Source organism: Acinonyx jubatus, chromosome A2, assembly GCF_027475565.1.
Source record: "Acinonyx jubatus isolate Ajub_Pintada_27869175 chromosome A2, VMU_Ajub_asm_v1.0, whole genome shotgun sequence".
Lineage (NCBI taxonomy): Eukaryota > Metazoa > Chordata > Mammalia > Carnivora > Felidae > Acinonyx > Acinonyx jubatus.
Genome location: NC_069383.1, coordinates 162,882,355 through 162,901,959, shown reverse-complemented (window position 1 = coordinate 162,901,959; position 19,605 = coordinate 162,882,355). Strand labels below are relative to the sequence as shown.

At 58.7% G+C, this 19,605-nt stretch overlaps 2 protein-coding genes across 10 annotated transcripts in view; one reads left to right on the top strand and one right to left on the bottom strand.

The window, feature by feature from the left end:
- The window catches only part of PIP5K1C (phosphatidylinositol-4-phosphate 5-kinase type 1 gamma), a 49,274-nt gene extending 39,122 nt beyond the window's left edge, over window positions 1-10,152 (bottom strand). For all 8 annotated transcript variants that reach the window (XM_027049228.2, XM_053220114.1, XM_053220116.1 and 5 more), the window contains exon 1: window positions 9,967-10,152. In XM_027049228.2, coding sequence (XP_026905029.1) covers window positions 9,967-10,060 — 94 coding nt within the window. In that variant the 5' untranslated portion in view covers window positions 10,061-10,152. The remainder of the gene's footprint in view (window positions 1-9,966) is intronic.
- A 4,073-nt stretch (window positions 10,153-14,225) lies between these two features.
- TJP3 (tight junction protein 3) overlaps window positions 14,226-19,605 on the top strand; it is a 28,051-nt gene continuing 22,671 nt past the window's right edge. For both annotated transcript variants that reach the window (XM_027049296.2, XM_053220110.1), the window contains exon 1: window positions 14,226-14,446. The gene's annotated coding sequence lies outside the window, so the exon portion shown is untranslated. The remainder of the gene's footprint in view (window positions 14,447-19,605) is intronic.

The following is a 19,605-nucleotide window of genomic DNA, read 5'->3' as shown; positions in this document are numbered from 1 at the left end:
TCCGGGTGGCCGGGCTCCAGCCTGAGCCACAGGCACACGGGTGGAAGGGGACAGGAAGAGCCAGCCATGCTCGAGGGGGCAGGGCCTCCCAGGACGAAGGAAGAGCCGGGGCAAAGGCCCTGGGGCAGGGTTGTGCCTGCAGAGTTGGGGAATCAGCACAGAGGCCCAAGGGGCTGGAACAGAGTAAGGAGAGGAGAGTGCAGAGATGTGACGGACCTTGCTGCTCCTGTCACCCTGGGGACCCACACGTGGCTGGTGAACCTTAGGGTCCGTCTCCAGGCCTTCCCAGCCTGGCGGCTTCCTGGAGGCAAGCCCGGGATCCATCTTGGCCCCTGCTATGACTGGAGGCCAGGCCAGGGCTGGAGGCTGATCTGGGGGCCGAACAAACACCCACGCCACCCCCGCTGCTCCTGTCACCGGGGCAAAGGCCTCGCCCACCTGGTTCTGGCCTCTGCCAGGGCTCCTTCTGGGCTCCACCAGCGATGGGGCTTCCCTCCGAGCCCGGCATACAGTGAGCGCTCAATAACGAGCTGGGTGACTAGCGCGTGTATAATGGGGTATCAAACAGCGTGTGAGAGAACACGCTGGCTCTGAGTTACATGGTCAGGAAGTAAGAGCCAAGCCAAGCCTAATGCGTTAAAATGGAAAATGCGGGAAAGCGCGGGGGGTGCCTGGGTGGGCCGCGCGAAGCGTCATCTGACTTTGGCTCAGGTCGTGGTCTCCTGGTTTGTGAGCTTGAGCCCCACATCGGGGTCACTGCTGTCAGCACAGAGCCCGGAGCCTCCTTCGGATCCTCTGTCCCCCCCCTCTGCCCCTCCCCCACTCGCACACACGCGCTCTCTCTCCCTCTCTCTCAAAAATAAACAAACGTTTAAAAAAACATAAAATGCAGAACAGAGTTGGAAGATTCACGTTTCCCCATTTCAAAACGGGCTGCAAAGCCTCGGTGATCAAGGCAATGTGGTCCGGGCACACACAGATGGGGACGCCCGTCTGGACGCCCTGGAATGGTCCAGGATACATCGGTGGGAATCCAGAACCAAACATGCACATTCCTGGCCGGCTGATTTCGACGAGCACCCAGACGACTCAGTGTCGACCGGCGGCTCTGGGACAACCGGGTTTCCACGCACGAGGAGTGACGTCGGGCCCTACCTCACACCGTATGCACTCGGAACACGAGACGCAGCAGAAATCTAAGCCCACGGAGCGGATGGAACCATAAAGCTCTGGGAAGAAAAGTAAATCATTGCGTTGAGTCAGGCCGTGGTTTCTTGGACGTGACCGCTTTAGTCCAAGCCACCAAAGGAAACACGAGCTGGACTTCCTCAAAATGAAAACGTCTGCTCTGCAGGGCACCCGGCCAGCTCAAGTCAGCACAGTGTGCGACTCTGGATCTCGGGGTTGTGAGCTCGAGCCCCGTGTGGGGCACAGAGATCACTAAAAAAATAAACTTAAAAATAACGTTTGCACTTCAAAGGCCACCACCAAGAAAGCGGGGAGGCAACCGACAGAATGGGAGAAGGTATCTGCCAATCAGAGGTCTGATGAGGGAACTGTATCTAACATATATAAAGAGCGCTTACAATTCAACAATAAAATGAACCCAAATGAAAAATGAGCAAAGGATCTCAACACACACTTCTCCGCAGGAGGACGTACAGATGGCCAGCAAGCCCAGGAACACATGCTCCGCGTCACTGATCATCAGGAAACACAAATCAAAACCCCAGCAAGACACCACTTCACGCCCACGAGTACGGCTAGAATCAAGCAGACACACGGTGACAAGTAACGTCCAGGACGTGGAGAAGTCAGAACCCTCACACACGGCTGGTGGGACTGGAGAGTGCGGCCGTCATCCATACGTTATGGACACTGCCCGTAACCAAAAGTGGGAACAACCCAGATGTCCGTCAACAGATGATCGCCATCCACTTCACGGAACGTCACTCGGCCCCGAACGGGAGCGAGTCGCCGACACGCGCTGCCCCACGGACAGGACCCAGCGAGGGAAACCAAGGGTGAGGGCATCCTAAGGCAGAGAGAGCACATGCCAAGGCCCTGTGGGAACAGGACAGGATGCTTTTGGGGAACAGAGAGCCAGGGTCTGGGGTGGCTGGAGGGGAAGGTGCGCCTGGGGGAGCTGAGAATGGAGGCGGGGGTGGGGGTGGTCTCGGGGGGGGGGGGCGGGCAGAGCCCGGACCACCGGCCGACCCCTCCTCCCCCAGGCTGAGACCCACTCCCACGCGTTCTGCCCCCTCCTGCATCCCCGCCCGATCTCGATCTCACTGCACAAAGCGAATGTTCCCGGAGTGGTAAACAGGAAGCCTTGCAAAGGATGGGGGGAGGGTGGCCATGAATCCAGAACTCGGCAGGCCTTAGGCCGGCGGACGGCTTTCCAAAGCTCCGGCTCTCAAAAGAAAGAGAAAGAAGGTTCCAGAACTTTCACCACTCTTGCCACAAACACGGCCGTGCACACGGCCATGCCAGGCACAGGCCTCCCACCAAAGTCCAGGCCGGAGGCCTGAGGGGACCAGGTGGGCTTCCCGAGGGAGCCGAGAGCGGGGGCGAGGCTCACTCACAGCTGCTCAGGCAGAAGGTTCCGGTGCTGGGGTCGGGCCCGGGAGACCAGCTGCTCCCAGGTCTCCAAGTGTGATCCCGGATCCTAGCGAGGGATCAAAGATCGCCATCCAGGGCAACTCTGGACGCACCGGCACAACGTGGGTCCTGACTGTGGACTCTGCACGGATGTTACACTTCCTGAACCTGATCTCTGCACTTGGCGGACGGGGCGTCTGTCCGGGGGTACAGAGCTGCTCACCATTCCGATTGCGCATCTGCAGACCCACCCCCCGGCTACCGCAGCCCCCAATCAGTACTCGGGAGCCCTTCCCGGTCACCTGGAGACGTACGCGGGGCACCGAAAACTGTCACCTCCCGTGCACGCATCCAGCCGAGCGTAGTCTGCTTCCTGTCTCCCCCCTTGTGCTGTAGACGGGGGCCCTTTCTGTGGGCTACCGAGAGGCGGGTCTTACGTTTTGTGCCGTTTGTTGGTGGTTTTCACCGTTCACAACGGCCCCCAGGCTCAGAGCTGCGGTGGTAGGGCGTTCCTGAGCCCAGAGGACGGCGACGCGCCTTAGAAAGTGTGTTAGACACGCTTCCATCCGGCAGGAGTTGGCGCTGCTCGTCACGAGGTTGCTGCTAACGACGCAACAGTATGTATCTGACAAGGGTCTTTATGCAGAAGCACACACGGTGTGAGGTTGCACACGGACGTGATCTGGCGATGGAAACGTGGGGACCAGAGGCTCGCGGGGACCTGCGTGTTTCCCAGGAGCCGCACCTCAGTATTCCCAAACTCCACAGAACTGCGAATAATGAGAACCCACCTCGGTACTTAAGGACGAAGGGGCTTCCGACTGACTCTCAAAGGACCCGCAAAATCGCACACAGGCGATAACACCCATTCAGAGAGACGTGTCGGCAGCTGGCGAATCTCAGCTAAGAGCCTCGGGGTGTTTGCCGCAGTATCTCGCAACTTTTTCTGCAGCCTTGAACGTTTTCAAAATACGACGTTAAAAAAAAAAAAAAATTAAAGGTACGTGCGAATGCAGAAAACCACCTGGAATGATTGACGGTTGGTTACCTCCTCCTAGAAACAGAGAGGACAAGACACAAGTCCTCCCTGTCTCCTGACCACAGGGCAGGCTGCTGCTTTTTAAAGGAAACGTGTTATTACTCGTAGTTACAGGCTCGCCTGCTGCAAGAAGACAGGCAGATGAGCGGGACAGAATAGAAAGTCCAGAAATAGACCAGCCGCATGCAGGAATCTGGGATGTAATAAAGGGGGCATCTCAAATCGGTGAGGGAAGCAGATTTTCCAGAAACCGTTGGGGCAACCCCGGGCCCCCTGGAAAACCGTGGAACAATGAAATCCTCATACACCGTACGCGGGGGTACATCCCAAATAGAGCAGGACTTTAAATGCTTAGAAAATGGCGAAACCACCTTAGTACTAGAAGAATTAGAACCTCAGGACGGAGAACACATTTCCACCCGTGACATCAAACTGAGAAACCGTCAAGGAGAGATGGATAAACTTGACCACATAAATACAAAGATACCTGCCCGAGATCAACTATCATCATGAGAGAAAACGGGGAAGGACTACTTACGCCTGTGTCACGAATTTAAAAAAAAAACACCAAAAAACTTTCACGACATATAAAGAGCTCCCACAAATCAATAAGAAAAAGACTGGTAGCCCAATCGAATACGGGAAAGACGCAGCTCCGTGGTTCCCATCAAACAGAGAGAGCTCCGAGACGTGCGTTATTAAACGTGGCAAAAGGGGTGAGCGATGAAAAGCGGTCTGGCCCAAGCGCACCCCAGAGCGTCCTTCATACACAAATGCCCAAACAGCACCCCTCTCCTTAAACCCTCAGCGGCAACCCCACGCATCCAGAACAAAGGCCAAGAAACGTGTGCGTGGCACACGTACGACACAGAAAGCAGTTGTGACAAAACACCGGGGGTTCCTTTTTCCAACCGAAGTCACAGGCTAGGCCCCCAAAAGGCCTTCGCTCACTCTGGCTCAAGCACTTAGGGCGCCCTGGGCCGGACCCCAAGCCCTCCAGCGTGGCTCAGTGGGGCAGCAGGTGCAGGGCCCGGTGGCTAATCCGCCAGGTCAGTAATCCCCACGGTGGGCAGTCCGCGGCTGCAGGCCCTGCCGGCCAGCTGGCGGCAGCAGGCAATCCCCAGGGGGGTCTCAACCTGCCCGGTCACGAGTGGGGACACGTGTCAGTCACAGCGGCAGGCGGTGCGAGCAGGAAGGCCCGGGAGCCCGAGACCCTCCTGGAGCCCGGGCCTCGCCGGCGATAAATGCCGATGTCGCGTAGCTGTCTGTCATTCAACGAGCACCACCCCGGGGGCCTCGGGCCTCTCCCGATTCCTGTCCCCCGTGCCCTCATCTTGAGAGGAGCTGGGCTGGGGGGGCAGGGACTTCACTTGCTCAGAGGCACAGCTGTCTGTGGCCAAGGCAGCGTGAGACCCAGGCCAAGACCCGGGCTTCCCCGCCCAGGGTCCGTGGGACTCCACCTGCCTTGCCCCCCCCCCCCCCCCCCCCCGGACATCAGTCCGACCCTGCCAGAACCTGCCCCTTCTCAGGCCTTCCCCACCCCCCCACCCCCACCAGCTCCAGGGCACAGACCAATCCCTTCTGGCTTCTTCGGCTCCCTCACCCCCCTCACCCCCCATGGCCTCCACCCAGGCTCCCAGCACAACTCAGCACCACTCATCTGGCACCTGTCCCGGGAGGCTCCTTCCCGACCAACTAGCCAGAGTGCTGCGCCAGGGCCCCCCAAAGGCCCCACGTGACTGGCCTGGCCCATTTCGGCCCCCCCACGACAAGAACTTTGTTTCCGTGGCTCAAATGAGTCAAGCTCATTCCTACCTCAGGGCCTTTGCACAGGCCAATCCCTCTGCCCGCTAATCCATCTCCCGTGGCTGCTTTTCTCACTTAGGCCACTCCTCCCCGACCACCCCGGCTGCAGCTTGCCCCACACTGGACACCGGTTTCTTTCCCCTCCGCGTGCTCACCACTGACCAGCACGCACTCATTCAGGGGATGGCAGCATTTTCCACAAGGCGCAAGACCGCGGGCGCCATAAGGTCTGTAGCCCAAAAGCCGTCACAGGCAGCGTTGTGAGTGGGCGGGCACGGCTGTGTGCGAAGAAAACCCGCCCGACAAAAACTGACAAAAACTGGTGCTGGGTGGGACTCGGCCCAGAAGGCAGTCTGCTGACGACCGGTCCTCTCGGTTTGCTTGCCCGCCACGGTCATCCTGACCCCCGCCGATCTGAGAGCCCGCGAGAGCAGGGAGGGAGCCCCCGGCTCGCTGCACCTAGAGCCCACGGCAGGAGCTTGGACGATGTTTAATCAGCACCGTCCAAGGGCTAAGGAGTAAGTAAGCGACTGCTCGCGCTGGGTTCTGCGCGGGAGGGGCGTGCAGCACGGGGGCCTCTTCCACCCACGCACCCATCTGAGGAGGGAAAGTCCCCGCGCCCACGCGCCTGGTGCCCCTCTAAGGGCTTACGAGTCAACCCGCTCGATTCAGCCCTAGGAGAAAGGTACAGTCATCGCACCCGTCTCACAGATGGAGACGCTGAGGCCGAGTGTCCCTAGCTGGTAAAGGATGCAGCTGGGATGTGAACCAAGGGCTCTGGCTCCCAGGCCTCTCTCCACGGAGGGGACCAGACCGTCAGAGGTAAAAGCGTCACATCGCCAGGAAGCGTCCAGGGCAGAATTCCGACTGGGAGATTCCAGCCGACTCGCCACAAGGGGATAAGGGACCACTCACCCACAACCACAGAGGAGGCCTCTGGCGACAACGCCCCAGCCCAGCCCTGTGGGCCCTGTGTGCCATCTTCTGTCTCTCCTTCAGGCCTCCCTCCGTCAGGGGAGGCTTCACTGAGGAGACATTTGAGCAAAACCTTGAAAAAACTAAGGAAGCAAACGACACAGATATAAAGGACAAACGTTCTAGACAGACGGCACAACGTGTGCAAAGGCCCTGGGGCAGGGGCAGGACCAGGCCTAGGAGGAACAGCAAGGACCAGGCCCAGGTGGCTGGAGCAGAGTGGGCAAGGGGAAGACAAGGGGACGGGAGGGAGGGGATGGGGCAGGTCGTGCAGGGCCTTGGGGGCCTTAGGGAGGACTTGGGCTTTTACCCCTAGGGAGGTGGGAGCCCTAAAGGGCTGTGGGCAGAGGCGAGCAGGACCTAAGTCAGTTTTTAACAGGAGCCTTCTGGAATGAGCTGTAGGGTGCATGGGAAGAGACGAGGGACCAAGCCAGTGACGGATGATGGGGCTAGACCAGGACTGGCAGAGGAGGAAGAAGTAGGCAGATTCTGGGTCCATTTTGAGGACAAAACCAGCATAATCTGCCACCAGATTAGATGTGGGAGGGGGCTGGCGGGGGGGGGGGTGCTGGGAACGAAGCCAACTGTTCTGTGCTCTCACGCAAGCAGGAAGGATAGGAGGGAAATGGCTCGGAACAGCAGACCGCAGCACGGGCCAAGAGCCCACAGGCAGATCACGGGCCGCGTGAATGCATCCAAGCCCCCAAACCAGTGGAGAACCCCATCGGGCCCCTTCTGGACCAGGCCTTGGGAGCAAGGAGCGGGGCATTTAAAGTAACCAGATTCTAAACCCCAAGATGCCATTTCCCCTCCATCAGATTGGCCCAAATCACCGAGGCTCATAACATTCAGAGCTGGCAACGCTGGCCAGAGTCTCTCTCCGCCCCTGCCAGACCTTTCTGGAAAGCCAACAGGCTTCAGGTAAGAATTCTCCATCTGCTCGCCATGACCCAGCCATTCCAGAACAGGGAGTTCAACCACCAGACAGTAGTTAAAGTGCCACAGTTGGGGCCACGTTCAAAGACGTTCCCCGCGACACTGCTTCTCACAGCAGAAGGTGGACGCGAGGGACAGCCAGAATGGGCCTCAGCAGCAGGCGGGTGGACTCGTTAAGGGCTGGTGCCTAAAACGGGCTGTCCCTGCCGGTCATCGGGCACTCTCGACATGCCGACGCGTGCTAACTCCGGTAAGGCTCACAGCCAGCCCCAAGTAGGCGTAGGTATCACCCCGTGTTACAGATGGGGACACCGGGGCCCAGAGAAGTCAAGGCACTCGTTACTCAAGGCCACACCGCGATCAGGTGGAGGCCGGGCAGTATGTCTGGGGCGCGTGCCCCCTAAACCACGCACGGTATCCCTCCTTCCGAAGAAAATAAAAGTTGATACCCACATGGGGGGAAATCCACGTTACCGCGGATAAACAGCAAACCACATTATGGAACAGCAGGTGTGGTGCAGTGGTTTCTCGTCCAGGGCGACTGTGTCTCCAGGGGACACGGGAGCTGTGTGTGGACGCTTAGGGTCATCACAACCCGGGAGATCCCGGCACTGAATGGGCGGGGCCGGGGATTCTGCGCAACACCCCACGGCGCACGGGACGGGGCCTCCAAAACAGAATTCTCCGGCCCAAACGTCAATAGGGCCGAGGCGACGACCCCTGGTGTGGTATGGAACCATCTTGGCACAAAGACGCTTAGGGACTTCTCTAATCCCTGAGCAGGAGGGAAAGTGTGGAGTTACTGCCCAAACTTAGGACTCACATCAGGAGAAACGGGCCCGGAAGGGAAGGAGCAGCTTGTAATTTTAAAGCGAGGGAAGTAAACGATTTGCTGGGGGAGTCAGATTTCTGCGCATTTTGGTGACAGGCAGTCGGGGCTGACCCCTTATCTTCCCGGCCCCCACGCTCAGACCCAGCCACCGCTGGGGCCTGGGGCTTTATCTGCCTCCCAGTGGCTCACGGAGCCCCTGATAAAATAAACGTCTGCTATGCGGCTTTCTTGTGGTCACTGAGTCTTGGGCTGTTTTGTCTCTGACCAGCGCAGGCCAGAGGATTGATAGCGGAGGTCAGGGGTTTGATAAGGAGCGCGCTGGGTCCCCGAACCGCGTCTAGGGCTAGCCAGGCCAGGGCACCAGTCCCCGCCCAGACCAAGGGCGAGGCAACAGGATGGTCGAATGAAGCGGGTCATCTACCAAGCGCTTCCAGATGGCAGTGGGGACAGGAGCGGTGGGAGCCTTCCAGAACCAGGGGGACACTCGCTGGCCCTGGCGCTCTCTCTCCAGACTCCCCCCAGCCCCCCGCCGCACACAGCAGACCCCGCCTGCCAAGGAAGCTTCAGGAGGCCTGGGGGAGAAGGAAGACGGGTGCCCATGTGGGTGTCTGCAGGGCCTCTGCTGGTGAGGGCTGCCTGAGGAGGATCCTGCGGATCCGGAAACTTCTGTCTGGAGGCTTGAGAATGCCACCCAGAGGGAGCCTTGCAGGAGCGGGGGCCATTCCTCTGGGCAGCAGTTAGGGAACAGCAGGTGGGGGGAGCCCATGGGCCGGACCAGGCCACCGGGCTCCCCCCACCTGCTGTTCTGAAGACCGAGGGAGGAGGCAGGGGCCCTACACACCAGGAGCCGCCCCCCAGCGTCCAGGTAGAAGGCTGGGGCGGGGGCTATTTCTGCCCCCCCCACACTTGCCTGCAGAGCCGCGGCACTGAAGGCATTTTGAGAAGCCACGTCCTTAGCCCCCTCCTGTGATAAGGAGGTAAACTGAGGCCCAGAAAGGCAATGAATGGCCACTGCACCGGAGACCGGGGCTGGTGACTCCCACGAAGAGAAAGGAGATAGTCAGGAGGCCCAGATGGCCTCGAAGACCCCCCACGTCCACGCGGGCAGCGCCTGCCCTTCACCACCAATAAGCTGTGCCCATAGGGGTGACTGCCCGTGGAAGGAAGGGGCGATCCCCCAAGCGGATGCCAGCAAGGTGGGCCCCCCCCCCCCCGCAGCAGTGTGTCCAGGAAGGGGGAGGGGGCACATCTGGGACAGTGTCACCTCCCTGCTATGCCCACCTAGGAGACCTGGCCCCTCACCGGCACCGAGGTACTCCACCATCCCACACGCCGACAGGCCTGGGTGGGATGCCGTCCCCAGGCGCCCTCGGCAGGGGGCGGCGCACCCACCCACAGCGTGATCTCACCGCCCCCCCTCCAGACGGGAGGACCCGTCTTCCCCGCGCGCCTCCGGAGGGGGCTGCTGCCCCCACGGCCTCCCAGAACGGGGCCCCGCACCCACCCCCGCGGTCCCCCCCCCCCACACCCCCCCCCACCCCCCGGCATCCCGGGGAAGGGCGGCGCCGCCCCGAGCCCCCCAGGCGGGGCGCTCCATCCTCCCCCGAGCCCCGCGTCCCATCCCCCCCGCGAGCGCCCCCGAGTGGAACGTTCCGGCCTCGCCGCCGCGGGTCCCGCCGCCCCTCCGGCGCTCGGGCGGGTCCACTGGGCCCCGGCGGGGGGAGGCTAGGCGGGTCCACTCGGGGAGCGAGGAAGGACGGAGGTCCGGGACCGTTACCTGCCGCCGCCCCACTCTCCGAGGCCCAGGACGCCTCCGAGGTCACGGCCCCCGCCTCGGCGCTCTCCGCCTCGTCCGGCACCTCCAGCTCCATGGCCGCGCGCGCGGACCGGCCGGCGGCTGCACCCGAGCTGCGGCCGCCGCCGCCGAACAACAACCGCCGCCGGCCGGAGGGCGGAGGGAGGGGGCCGGGCCCAGGGAGCGGGGGGCGGGCCCGGAGGCGGGGCCGGCGTGCGCCGTGGCGCAGCGCGCGCGCCGCCAATCGGGGCTCGGGGGTGGGCCCGCGTGCGTCTCCGCGCCTCGAGCGCCCCCAAGCGCCCGGGGGGTGGAAGGGCAGCGGCTTGCCCTCGGCTTAATCCTATTGCCCTAATCCTCTCGCAGGTGATAAACACGAGTCATGTCCACGATTAATCAAGTATCTACCGTCATATTGCAGGTGACACTTATGGCATACGCTTTGTCCTAAGTAGAAATTCTAATGGCATAATAAATGAGTTTGATTTGTGTTATATGCGCAGTGTATAAATGACGCGGTATTGAGATAGACATACCAATACCATTGTTAAACAAAGTACATTATTATGATGTATATAGTGTCAACATATAACATGCACGTATCATATATATAACGTATGACATCACGTACAACATAATGGTAAGTAAGTTATAAGTGACAACATGACCAAAAGCCAGGCTGGGCGCTAAAGCCTCTGCATGCGATGCGTAGTTGGGGACCTATTTCTTGATTACTTGTTTGTTTCTTTTTACTGCTAATACGTTCCCAGTACCTAACATAGAACAGAACACCTAGAATAAAATACATATTTGATAGTATTGATCAACCAGATGGGAACCGTTATCATTTCCGTTTTACGCACAAGAAAACAGGAGCTCAGAAAGCTGAAGCCACTTGCTTGGAATCACAAACAATCATTACCATGCTGTGCCAGTGTATGAAGAATGACTAGGGGCGCCTGGGTGGCTCAATCTGTTGGGCGTCTGACTTCGGCTCGGGTCATGATCTCGCAGCTTGTGAGCTCAAGCCCCGAGTCAGGCTCTGTGCTGACAGCTGGGAGCCTGGAGCCTCTTCAGATTCTGTGTCTTTCTCTCTCTCTCTGCCCCTCCCCCTCTCACACGCTGTCTCTCAAAAGTAAATAAACATTAAAACAAACAAACAAAAAGAATAATTGTGTTCACTCCGTCATTAAAGTTTAATGGTGAATTTATTAATGACATGGCTAGGAGGTTACTAATTCTGAGGTCAAGATTCGGGGGATAATAAATGTTGGTATTATTAGGTTTATTCGTGACTAGTGATTTCTGCTGGGGGATAGTGGGGGAGTCTGGGCGCCCAGCTAGTGAGGGACAGACCTAGGATGTTTCCACCCAAGCCTGTCTGACTCCGGAGACTGTGTGGGGTGCTTGGCAATGAGACGATAGGGAATCAGGAAAATGGAGCGGGTCACAGTCACACCTGGAGGTTACAAAGATGTTTCTGAAATGTTCTCCATCAAAACAAGGACACAAGTCAAGAAAGGGGATGGAGAACAGAATTCGGGATGTGGCAAAAGGAATCCCCAGCTTAGCTGGCTGTGCCCCGTTAGAAGACAGCCAACCCGTAGTGGACTCGAAAGGCTCAAGGGAATCAAAGGTAAAGGAGAAACACGATGTGTCCATCCACACGTTGGAATATTATCCAGCCTTGGAAAAGAAGGCAATCTGCCACCTGCTACAATATGGATGCACCTGGACGTCCCTGTGCGCGGTGACAGGAGCCGGACACAGAAGGACACGTCCCGCGTGACCCCACTCACAGGGGGTCCCCAGAGGAGTCCCGTCCGTCCACAGAGACAGAGAGCGGATGGTGGGAGCCAGGGGTGGGGCAGGGGGCGGGGAGTCCGTGCTTCCTGCGGACAGAGGCTCAGTCTGGGGAGATGGAAAGTTCTGGAGACGGGTGGTGGGGGGCGGGTGCACGACAGCGTGAGCGTGCCTGGTGCCAGTGCACTTAGAGACGGTTAAGGTGGCACATTTTACGTTACGTGCATTTTACCATCGTTTAAAACCAAAAAAAAAAGGCTCAGGAAGAGCTCTTTGGACACACGCCATAGACAGATCTCCTGAATCATCTTGAATCTGGTTTGAAAGAAGACGAGAGCAGGGGTTCTTGGACCAGCAGCCTCGGCATCAGCATCATCTGGGAGCTCGTTAGACGTTCCCAGGGCATCAGACCTCCAGTATCCAACACACCCACCACCCGCGGGACCTATAATCCGGGTTTCAAGGACCCCCCCCCCCCACGCCCCCACCTTGACACTCCAGGCGATTCAGATGCCCGAGTTTGAAAACCACTGGTTCAGACACCTGGAGAAGGGCCGGGGGTCGGGCCAACGATAAGGATCAGGACGAAGAAGCAAATTAAAAAGAAAAAAAAATCAAGTCTCAGGTTGATTCTGAATCTCTCCTGGAAGGAAGTCAATACTAAAACTGAAAACACCAAAAAGTAGCAAAACAGGTCTTCTCTAGACACGCGGAAGTGTATGTCAGTCGGTTGAAAGACGGAGGGGCCCTCTGGGAAGGGTGAGATCGTGGGGTGGCATGACCCTTCGGAGTGCGCGCGTTAAGCGCGCGCACTACTGAAAACACACGAAAATAATAAATAATAAATAAAACACCCCCAGACTAGTGTTGCTGTGGGAGGCAGGAGAGCTTGGGCAGGGAAGGGGGAGGAGGGGCGAGGGTCTGGGGGGGGGGCGGGGACGCAGCTTCTGACCCTCCTCCTCCCTCCTCTCACATCCCTGCTCCTTGGTTCCCATTTTACAGGCTGGGAAACGGAGGCTCCCGGCTGGGGCCGGTTTCCTGGTTTCTGGCGCCCCCTGGTGGCTATTACGTCAGCACCAGGTGCTGCAGATGGGGACTCCACGCGTCGTCTATCCTACAATTCACTCATTCATTCACTCATTTTTGCCACAAATTATCTACTGAGCACCCACTGTATACCAGGCGCTGTTCCAGGCCACGGAGACACAGGAATGAGCAACACAAAATCCCCAAGCTCAATGAGGTGACAGTCTGGAACGGCAGATAAGCGGCCACAAGACACAAGGTAGTTTCAGGTGCTGATAAATACTTCGGAAACAATATAGATTTGGTACCACGACGACAGAACGGGATGGATAAAGACGAACTTAACGGATAATGCGTTCGGATGCATTAATCGCCTGCCCCGGCGTGGTCCCATGCGACCATCATGCAAGCCGATTTAAATTTAAAACTTTCAGTGTGGTTTTAAATGTTCTAGGAATCACAGTTCGAAGGGGAAAAAGTGACCAGGGAAGGTGAATTTTAACAGTATGGGGCGCCTGGGTGGTTCAGTCGGTTGAGCGTCCGAGGTCAGCCCCCCGGGGTCATGATCTCACGATTCGTGAGTTCGAGCCCCACATCCGGCTCTGCGCTCTCGGTGCTGAGCCTGCTTGGGATCCTCTGATCCTCTCCCTCCCTTCTCTCTCTCTCTCTCTCTCTCTCTCTCTCTCTCTCTCTCTCTCTGCCCCTCCCGTGCTCACCCTCTCTGTCTCAAAAATAAATAAAACATTTTAATAAAAAGAATACATATGTCGTTTAACCCAGTACATCCGAAGTATTGTCATTTCAACGCGGAATCAATATTAAAAATAGCGACGCGTTTTACGTTCTTTTTCGCATGCTGAGCCTTCCAGGTCCACGTGTGTCTTACACTCACCCAAACCTTGTCCTTCCGCCCTGTGGGTGGGTAGTGGCTGGAGGGTGTGGGCCTACTGGGCGCCCACTTGACAAGCACGCATTCGTTTCTTCGACCTTCGAAACGGCCCTAGGAAGCAGGTGCTTCGTGTTTTCCCCACTTCTCGGGCGAGGAAACCGACAAGGCTCGGTGACTTGCCCAAGGCCACCCAGCAGGGAAACGGTTGACCCTTCCTGGCCTCAGAATCCCAGCAGGTGAGCCTGGGGCCGAGAGGCGGAATTTGCGCTCAGATCTGTCCGGTGGGAAGTGGACCGTCCCTCGGCAAGTGCAAGGGCTTGGCGGTCTCGGGTTCAAGGATGGTGAGAAGGGGGGCGGGGGTTTCCCCGAGGACCTGCCCGCGTGTCCCAGTCCCCGCGCTGACGCCAGGGGCTCAAGGTTCAGCGGTGTGAGCAGGGCGGGAGCCCGGCGTCCCCGGGCCTCTGGGTGAGCAGGGGTTAAGGCCAGCTGCTCCCACGTGAGGGCACCTTGCGACAGAGGCACATACCCAACCAGCGGCCGGGCTCTCACTCCCGTTGTGCACCTCGTCCTGCTGGTTCCACCTGGCGCGGGACAGACGTGCTTCCTCCACGCGGGAGGACAGAGCTGGGGAAACAGGTGGGGAGGACAGAGCTCAGCCCTCAGGTCCCCTCCCTACCTCCATGCCAGGCGGGCACCCAGGCCCCAGCTCCTGCCACCTGCCCCAAGGCCACCAGGCCTCCTGGACGGGTAAGTCCCCCACCCTGCTCCGCGCGGACTGACTCCCTGACCACAGGGTCCTGGGACCTCCATCACCTCCCCCGGCCGCCCAGAAAGCAGGAAACTGACACTCATGTGTGGGCGTTTGACATAGTTTCTAAGGGATTATCTGGCTGGCGGTTACTGTCCCTGGCAACCTGCCCGGGCGCCAGAGCCAGCGACTTAAAAGGGTCATTGTTGGCCCAGGTGGTGCCAGGGAGGCAGAGGAGGCCCAGGCTGGTCTCTGATCCCCCAAAGTGAGGAAGGGAGGCCCGGGCAGGGAGGGGGCCGGCAAGGCAGCCCGGCTCCCAGTCGGTGTGTGGGCCTCCTGGAGCTTCTGAAGAGACTCCCAAGTTTCCAAACAGTGGCGCCCCCTTCCCCCCCTCCCGACCCCCCACCGCCGGGACCCGCCGGAGCCTGGGAAGGGGTCCCACGGTGGCCTTACCACGGCGATGGGGGCCCCGGGACCCTGTCTGGATTCCTTCCCTGGGCAAAACTTGCCAGCGGAGAGATGTAGGAAGGGGCAGGGCCGGCGGCCAGAGCCTCCCGTGGGCAAGGAGCCAGTCCGGCGGCAACAGTTTTTTCTGGGTCGTTTGCTCCCCAAAGGGCAGCACAAAGAGGGCTTCCTGGCCAGCCAAGTGTCCGATTGCACCTCAAGTCTCTTTGTCTGGGACAGAGAGGGCCCCTTGGGGCCAGGGAGGCACAGGCCTATGAGTCTCGGGGCATATAGCTGGTCTGGAATTTGGGGACACTCGTGCCGAGCAGAGCGATGTCAAGTCTGGGGTCTGTGGGGGTGGAGGAGATATATCTGGGCTGTCAGAGCCCACCCGCCTGGGGTTTGGGGAGAAAACCTGTGGACTCAGATAGACCCAGCCTCCAGCCCCTTCGCCTATCTGAACCTCAGTCTTCCACTCCGTAAAATGGGTGCAGGTCGAGTCAGCACGACCCAGGGCTGCTGAGTGCAGCAAATGATAATGTAGGTAATAGATTCTCAGTCATCGGGGGTTGGGGTAAACCGTCCCACCCCAAGTCAGAACTCAGAATTCCAGGCGAGTCGCAATGTCCCATCCACCTTCGCGTTAGACAGGAGTTGAAGTCGGGCTCAGAGAGGGGTAGCCACTTGCCCGGGGCTGCACAGGAAAGTAGGGCAGAAAGGAGACGAGGGACGACTGGGGGCTGCCCCTGCCCACCCCCCCCCCCCAACCAACACGCCAGGCTAAGCATCTTGTAAACGTCCTGCCTCCTGGGCTCAGTGCTTCCGTGTGGCCCTGGGTTGTGGGGAAAGTCTGCGGAGGCAAATTCGGGTTTCTGTTTGGCCTTCAGCCAGAGGAGCAGTATGTGCTCAGGGAGGAGCCTGACACCCTTTGGAACGGGCTGAGGTTCGTGGGAGATGGCCCTGGGAGGAGGGGCTGCCCAGGGAGTGAACCTGCATTTATCAAACACCTACTGTATGCTGGGTGCCCTTCCGGGTCTTGGGGAGTCAGCAGGGGACCAGACCAACAATAATCCCTTGTCTTGTGGGCTTGTGTTTTGGTAGCAGAAGACAGACAAGAAACAAGAGATATAATAAGGAAGTAAATCGTATCCGGGGTTAAAGAGTGGTCAGTCTCACAGAGGGAAAGAATGCAAAAGAGCCACAGGGGCAGGAATAAAACGGGCAGAGGGCTATTTTACAACCTTGCGTAGAAAGATTAGAGGCAGGCTTCTTGAGAAGATGACGTTTGAGCCGTCTTGAAGGAAGTGACTTTGGCGAATGAGCATTCCAGACAGAGGGCACAGCCCGTGCAAAGGTCCTGGGGCAGGACCAGGCCTGGAGTTGGAGGGACAACCAGGAGGCCCTTGTAGCTAGAGCAGAGTGGGAGAGGGGGAGAGAGAGAGAGGAGGGGAAGGGACGGGAGGGGAGGGACGGGAACAGGGCAGGCTGTGCGGGGTGCTGGGGATTAGGGGCAGATTTAGGCTTTTACCCCAGGGAGGTGGGAGCCCTGGAGGGCTGTAGGCAGAGGAGGGCAGGACCTGACTCGGGGCTCGAAGGCGCCCCCCGGCGGCCGCTGCGGGGAGGACAGACTGTGGGCTCCAGGGCAGAACCAGGGGGGACCAGGGAGGCCAAACCTGGAGGCCCTGCTAGAATGTGGCTTTCAACCGAACAAGCAAACCATTTCATTCTGGAATCATGTACAAGTGACATGGCAGCAAAGTCGTAGCCATAAGGAATGTCCCAGGGCTTGGCAACACGGGGGTCCGGGGGCACCTTCCTGAGAGCACCGTGGTGGAGGAGGGAAGGAAGGTGAGGAGGGGCACGTAGACTCTTCCAGAAGCTTGCAGTGGGTGGAATGGAGCTGGAGGGGCCTCACGGAAGGGATCCCCACCCCCACCCCCAGATGGGAGGAAGCCGGAGTTCTGGAAGGAAGCCGGGGAAGAGCAGAGCCCAGCTGGGGGTAGGACCCAGACCCCTGACACCTTTCTCACAGCGTCCGTGGTCAGCCCGGCCTCTGCACCTGTACCCCAGGCCAGCTGTCCTCGGCCACCGCTCGTTAAAGGCCCCCCCACGACCCCCACGTGGCCAACCCTCATGTGCCCAGTGGCTGCGCCAGCCACACCCGGAATGTTCCTTCCAGAATACCCAGCAACTGCTCTCTCTACTTTCAGAATCTCAGGTGACTGCCCGGGAGCGATTTGTTCACCTAGTAGGCACTGACTGCATACCGGGCGCTGTTCTAGCTGCTTGGGATGCTACAGCAGTAGAGCTCACAGAGGCCGGCAGGGAGTAGGCGCCTTCCAGAAAGAGCCCCACGGAGAGGAGTGCAGCCAATAAGCGGGAACTGTGGCTCGAGAACATTCGGTAGCTCCTCAGGGCTTGCGGACTTCATGGATGTCCGATCCGTGCCGGGCTTTGGCGTGTGCGCGAACCCTGTCCGTGCTTCCTTTTGCCTTTGAACCACTTTACGGCCCGTAAATTATGGGAAACTGGCAGCATTGCGAATGATTCTGATCCGCAGACATGCAAGTGAGTTTTGCCCAGTGGAGACTTTACTGCGCTACGGACCCGTGGCTGTCGATCAGCTTACCATCCATTTCTGAATTCATTTCGGCATTCTTTTCCCTTTCTCTTCTTTTAAGGTTATTTACGTTGTGCGTGTGTGTGTGAGAGAGAGAAACGAGCAGAAGGGCCGAGAGAGAGGGAGAGGGAATCCCAAGCAGGCTCTGTTCTCAGCACGGAGCCGGATAAGCCCGAGTCCTCACCGAGGCCCCCAAGGCCCTGCAGGACGTGCCCCGGCCCCTCCCTGCCTTCCCCTCCTCCCTCTCTCCCCCTCGCTCACTCCGCTCCAGCCACACGGGCCTCCTGGCTCCTCCAACATGCCCAGGTCCTGCCGCAGGGCCTTTGCACAGGCTGTGCCCTCACCTACATCTCCCCATGGCTCCTCCCTCATCTCCTTTAGGTCTAATTGTTCCTCTGCTCGGACGCCTCTCACCTCTGGCCTCTCACCTCCATCACGCCTCCTAAACGTAGTCCTTATTTTGTGTGCCCTTCCTCCAGGAAGCCCTCCCTGAGCCCCCAGCCCCTGTCGTGTCTCCCTGCTGACGCTCTCAGAAGTCTAAGTTGTACTTTTTACTCACGTTGGGTGACGACTCGGTCGTCGTCTTGCTCTCCCGGGTCGGTCCCGTAGTCCTGCGTGTACACAGTGGGGGCTCCGTAAATGCAGATGAACGAACCAGAGCCAGCCGGGCCGCAGAGCTGCTCCGGGGCCTCCTTGGGTTGGAGCGACACCTGTTCGACCACAGATACGGCCTCAGCCTCCTACAGCCCAGCAAAGCAGCCTCCACCAGGGAGGGCCCAAGCCCCCTGTGTGACACCCCCCGACACCCCCCACCCCCCAGGCTCCCACCTCTCCTGCGGCCACACTCTGAGGGGCCTCAGCCCAGCCCAGGCCGTCTCTCTGCCTCAGTTTCCCTCTAGGCCCTCAGAAAGGCGGAGCAGGGTCGTCCCAGAAGGACTTCGGCGACCCCACCGTCCACAGCGCCCTCCCTTCCCTTCCCTCCCTCCTTCACGCTGTGCCCACACTGCCCCCTCCTGGTTGAATCTGGCATTGAAATTTCAGATGGGAAGTTCGTTCTTGCGGGCTCCCGCTCGCGTGCTTGGCCCCGAACAGTTTCGCGGCGCCTTAACGACCGGATGAATTAAACAATGAACGTGTGAATGAAATGGATTGATGACAAGCAGATTTTTATTTCCTCAAAGGCATCTGGCGGTCAAGAGCGGCTGGACTAGTGGGCTTAAGGCCGCTCCTCTGGCCTGTGAAACTGCGCCGCACTGGCCACGCCCTTTTTCCCAGCCCTGCATTTGCCCGGCCCGGTTGGTGGAGCGTTTGACACTTGATCTCGGGGTCATGGGTTCAGGCCCCACCTTGGGCGTGGCGCGTACTTAAAAAAAAAAAAAAAAAAAAAAACCCTGACTTTGAGCAAAAGGGCATCGGATGGGCACTAGGGAGCCATTGAGGGCACCCTGGTGCGCGTGTCAGCGGGGAGCTCGGTTAGCTTTCTCCTATGATTCATTAACACAAACACACAGCGATTAAAAAAAAGGGGGGGGGTTGATCTTGTTCTACCTACAATCGTTTGGGGCGCTGCCTCCCAGTGGCCAAACGTCGCACCGGGAAAATGTGCTTTGTCCTCCAACCCTGAGGTTTCCAGCAGGTGCTCAGAGAGGCTTTCTGCAAAAGCTTACTGCCTTAGGGACCTTTGGAGATGCTCGAGGGCCCACTTCTGGCCTGGGCTCTCCAGATTAGTGTTTTGGGGGAGAACAAGAAGTCAGCTTTGGGGGCCTCAGAGATTTTTGATTGTATCTTCTGCCTTGTTCATTTGGCAAACTCTTACTCACCCTTCAAAACCCCAGTGGCAATGCTCCCTCTTCCAGAAAGCATCTCCTGATTCCCCCAGTTTCCTCTTTGCCTTTCTGTGCCCTTCCCATAGCCTGGGATTCCTCTCTGCCGGAGCTGACTGGATGAGGCTGGGGAGGGTGTCCGTGCCCGGATTTGCCCTTTTGACCTTGGCGTGAGTGGGGCACAGGAACAGAGGGGACTCAGGGTACATATTTATAATAATATAACGTTTATATTATAAATATAATACGTAAATAAGATATTTATTTGGGG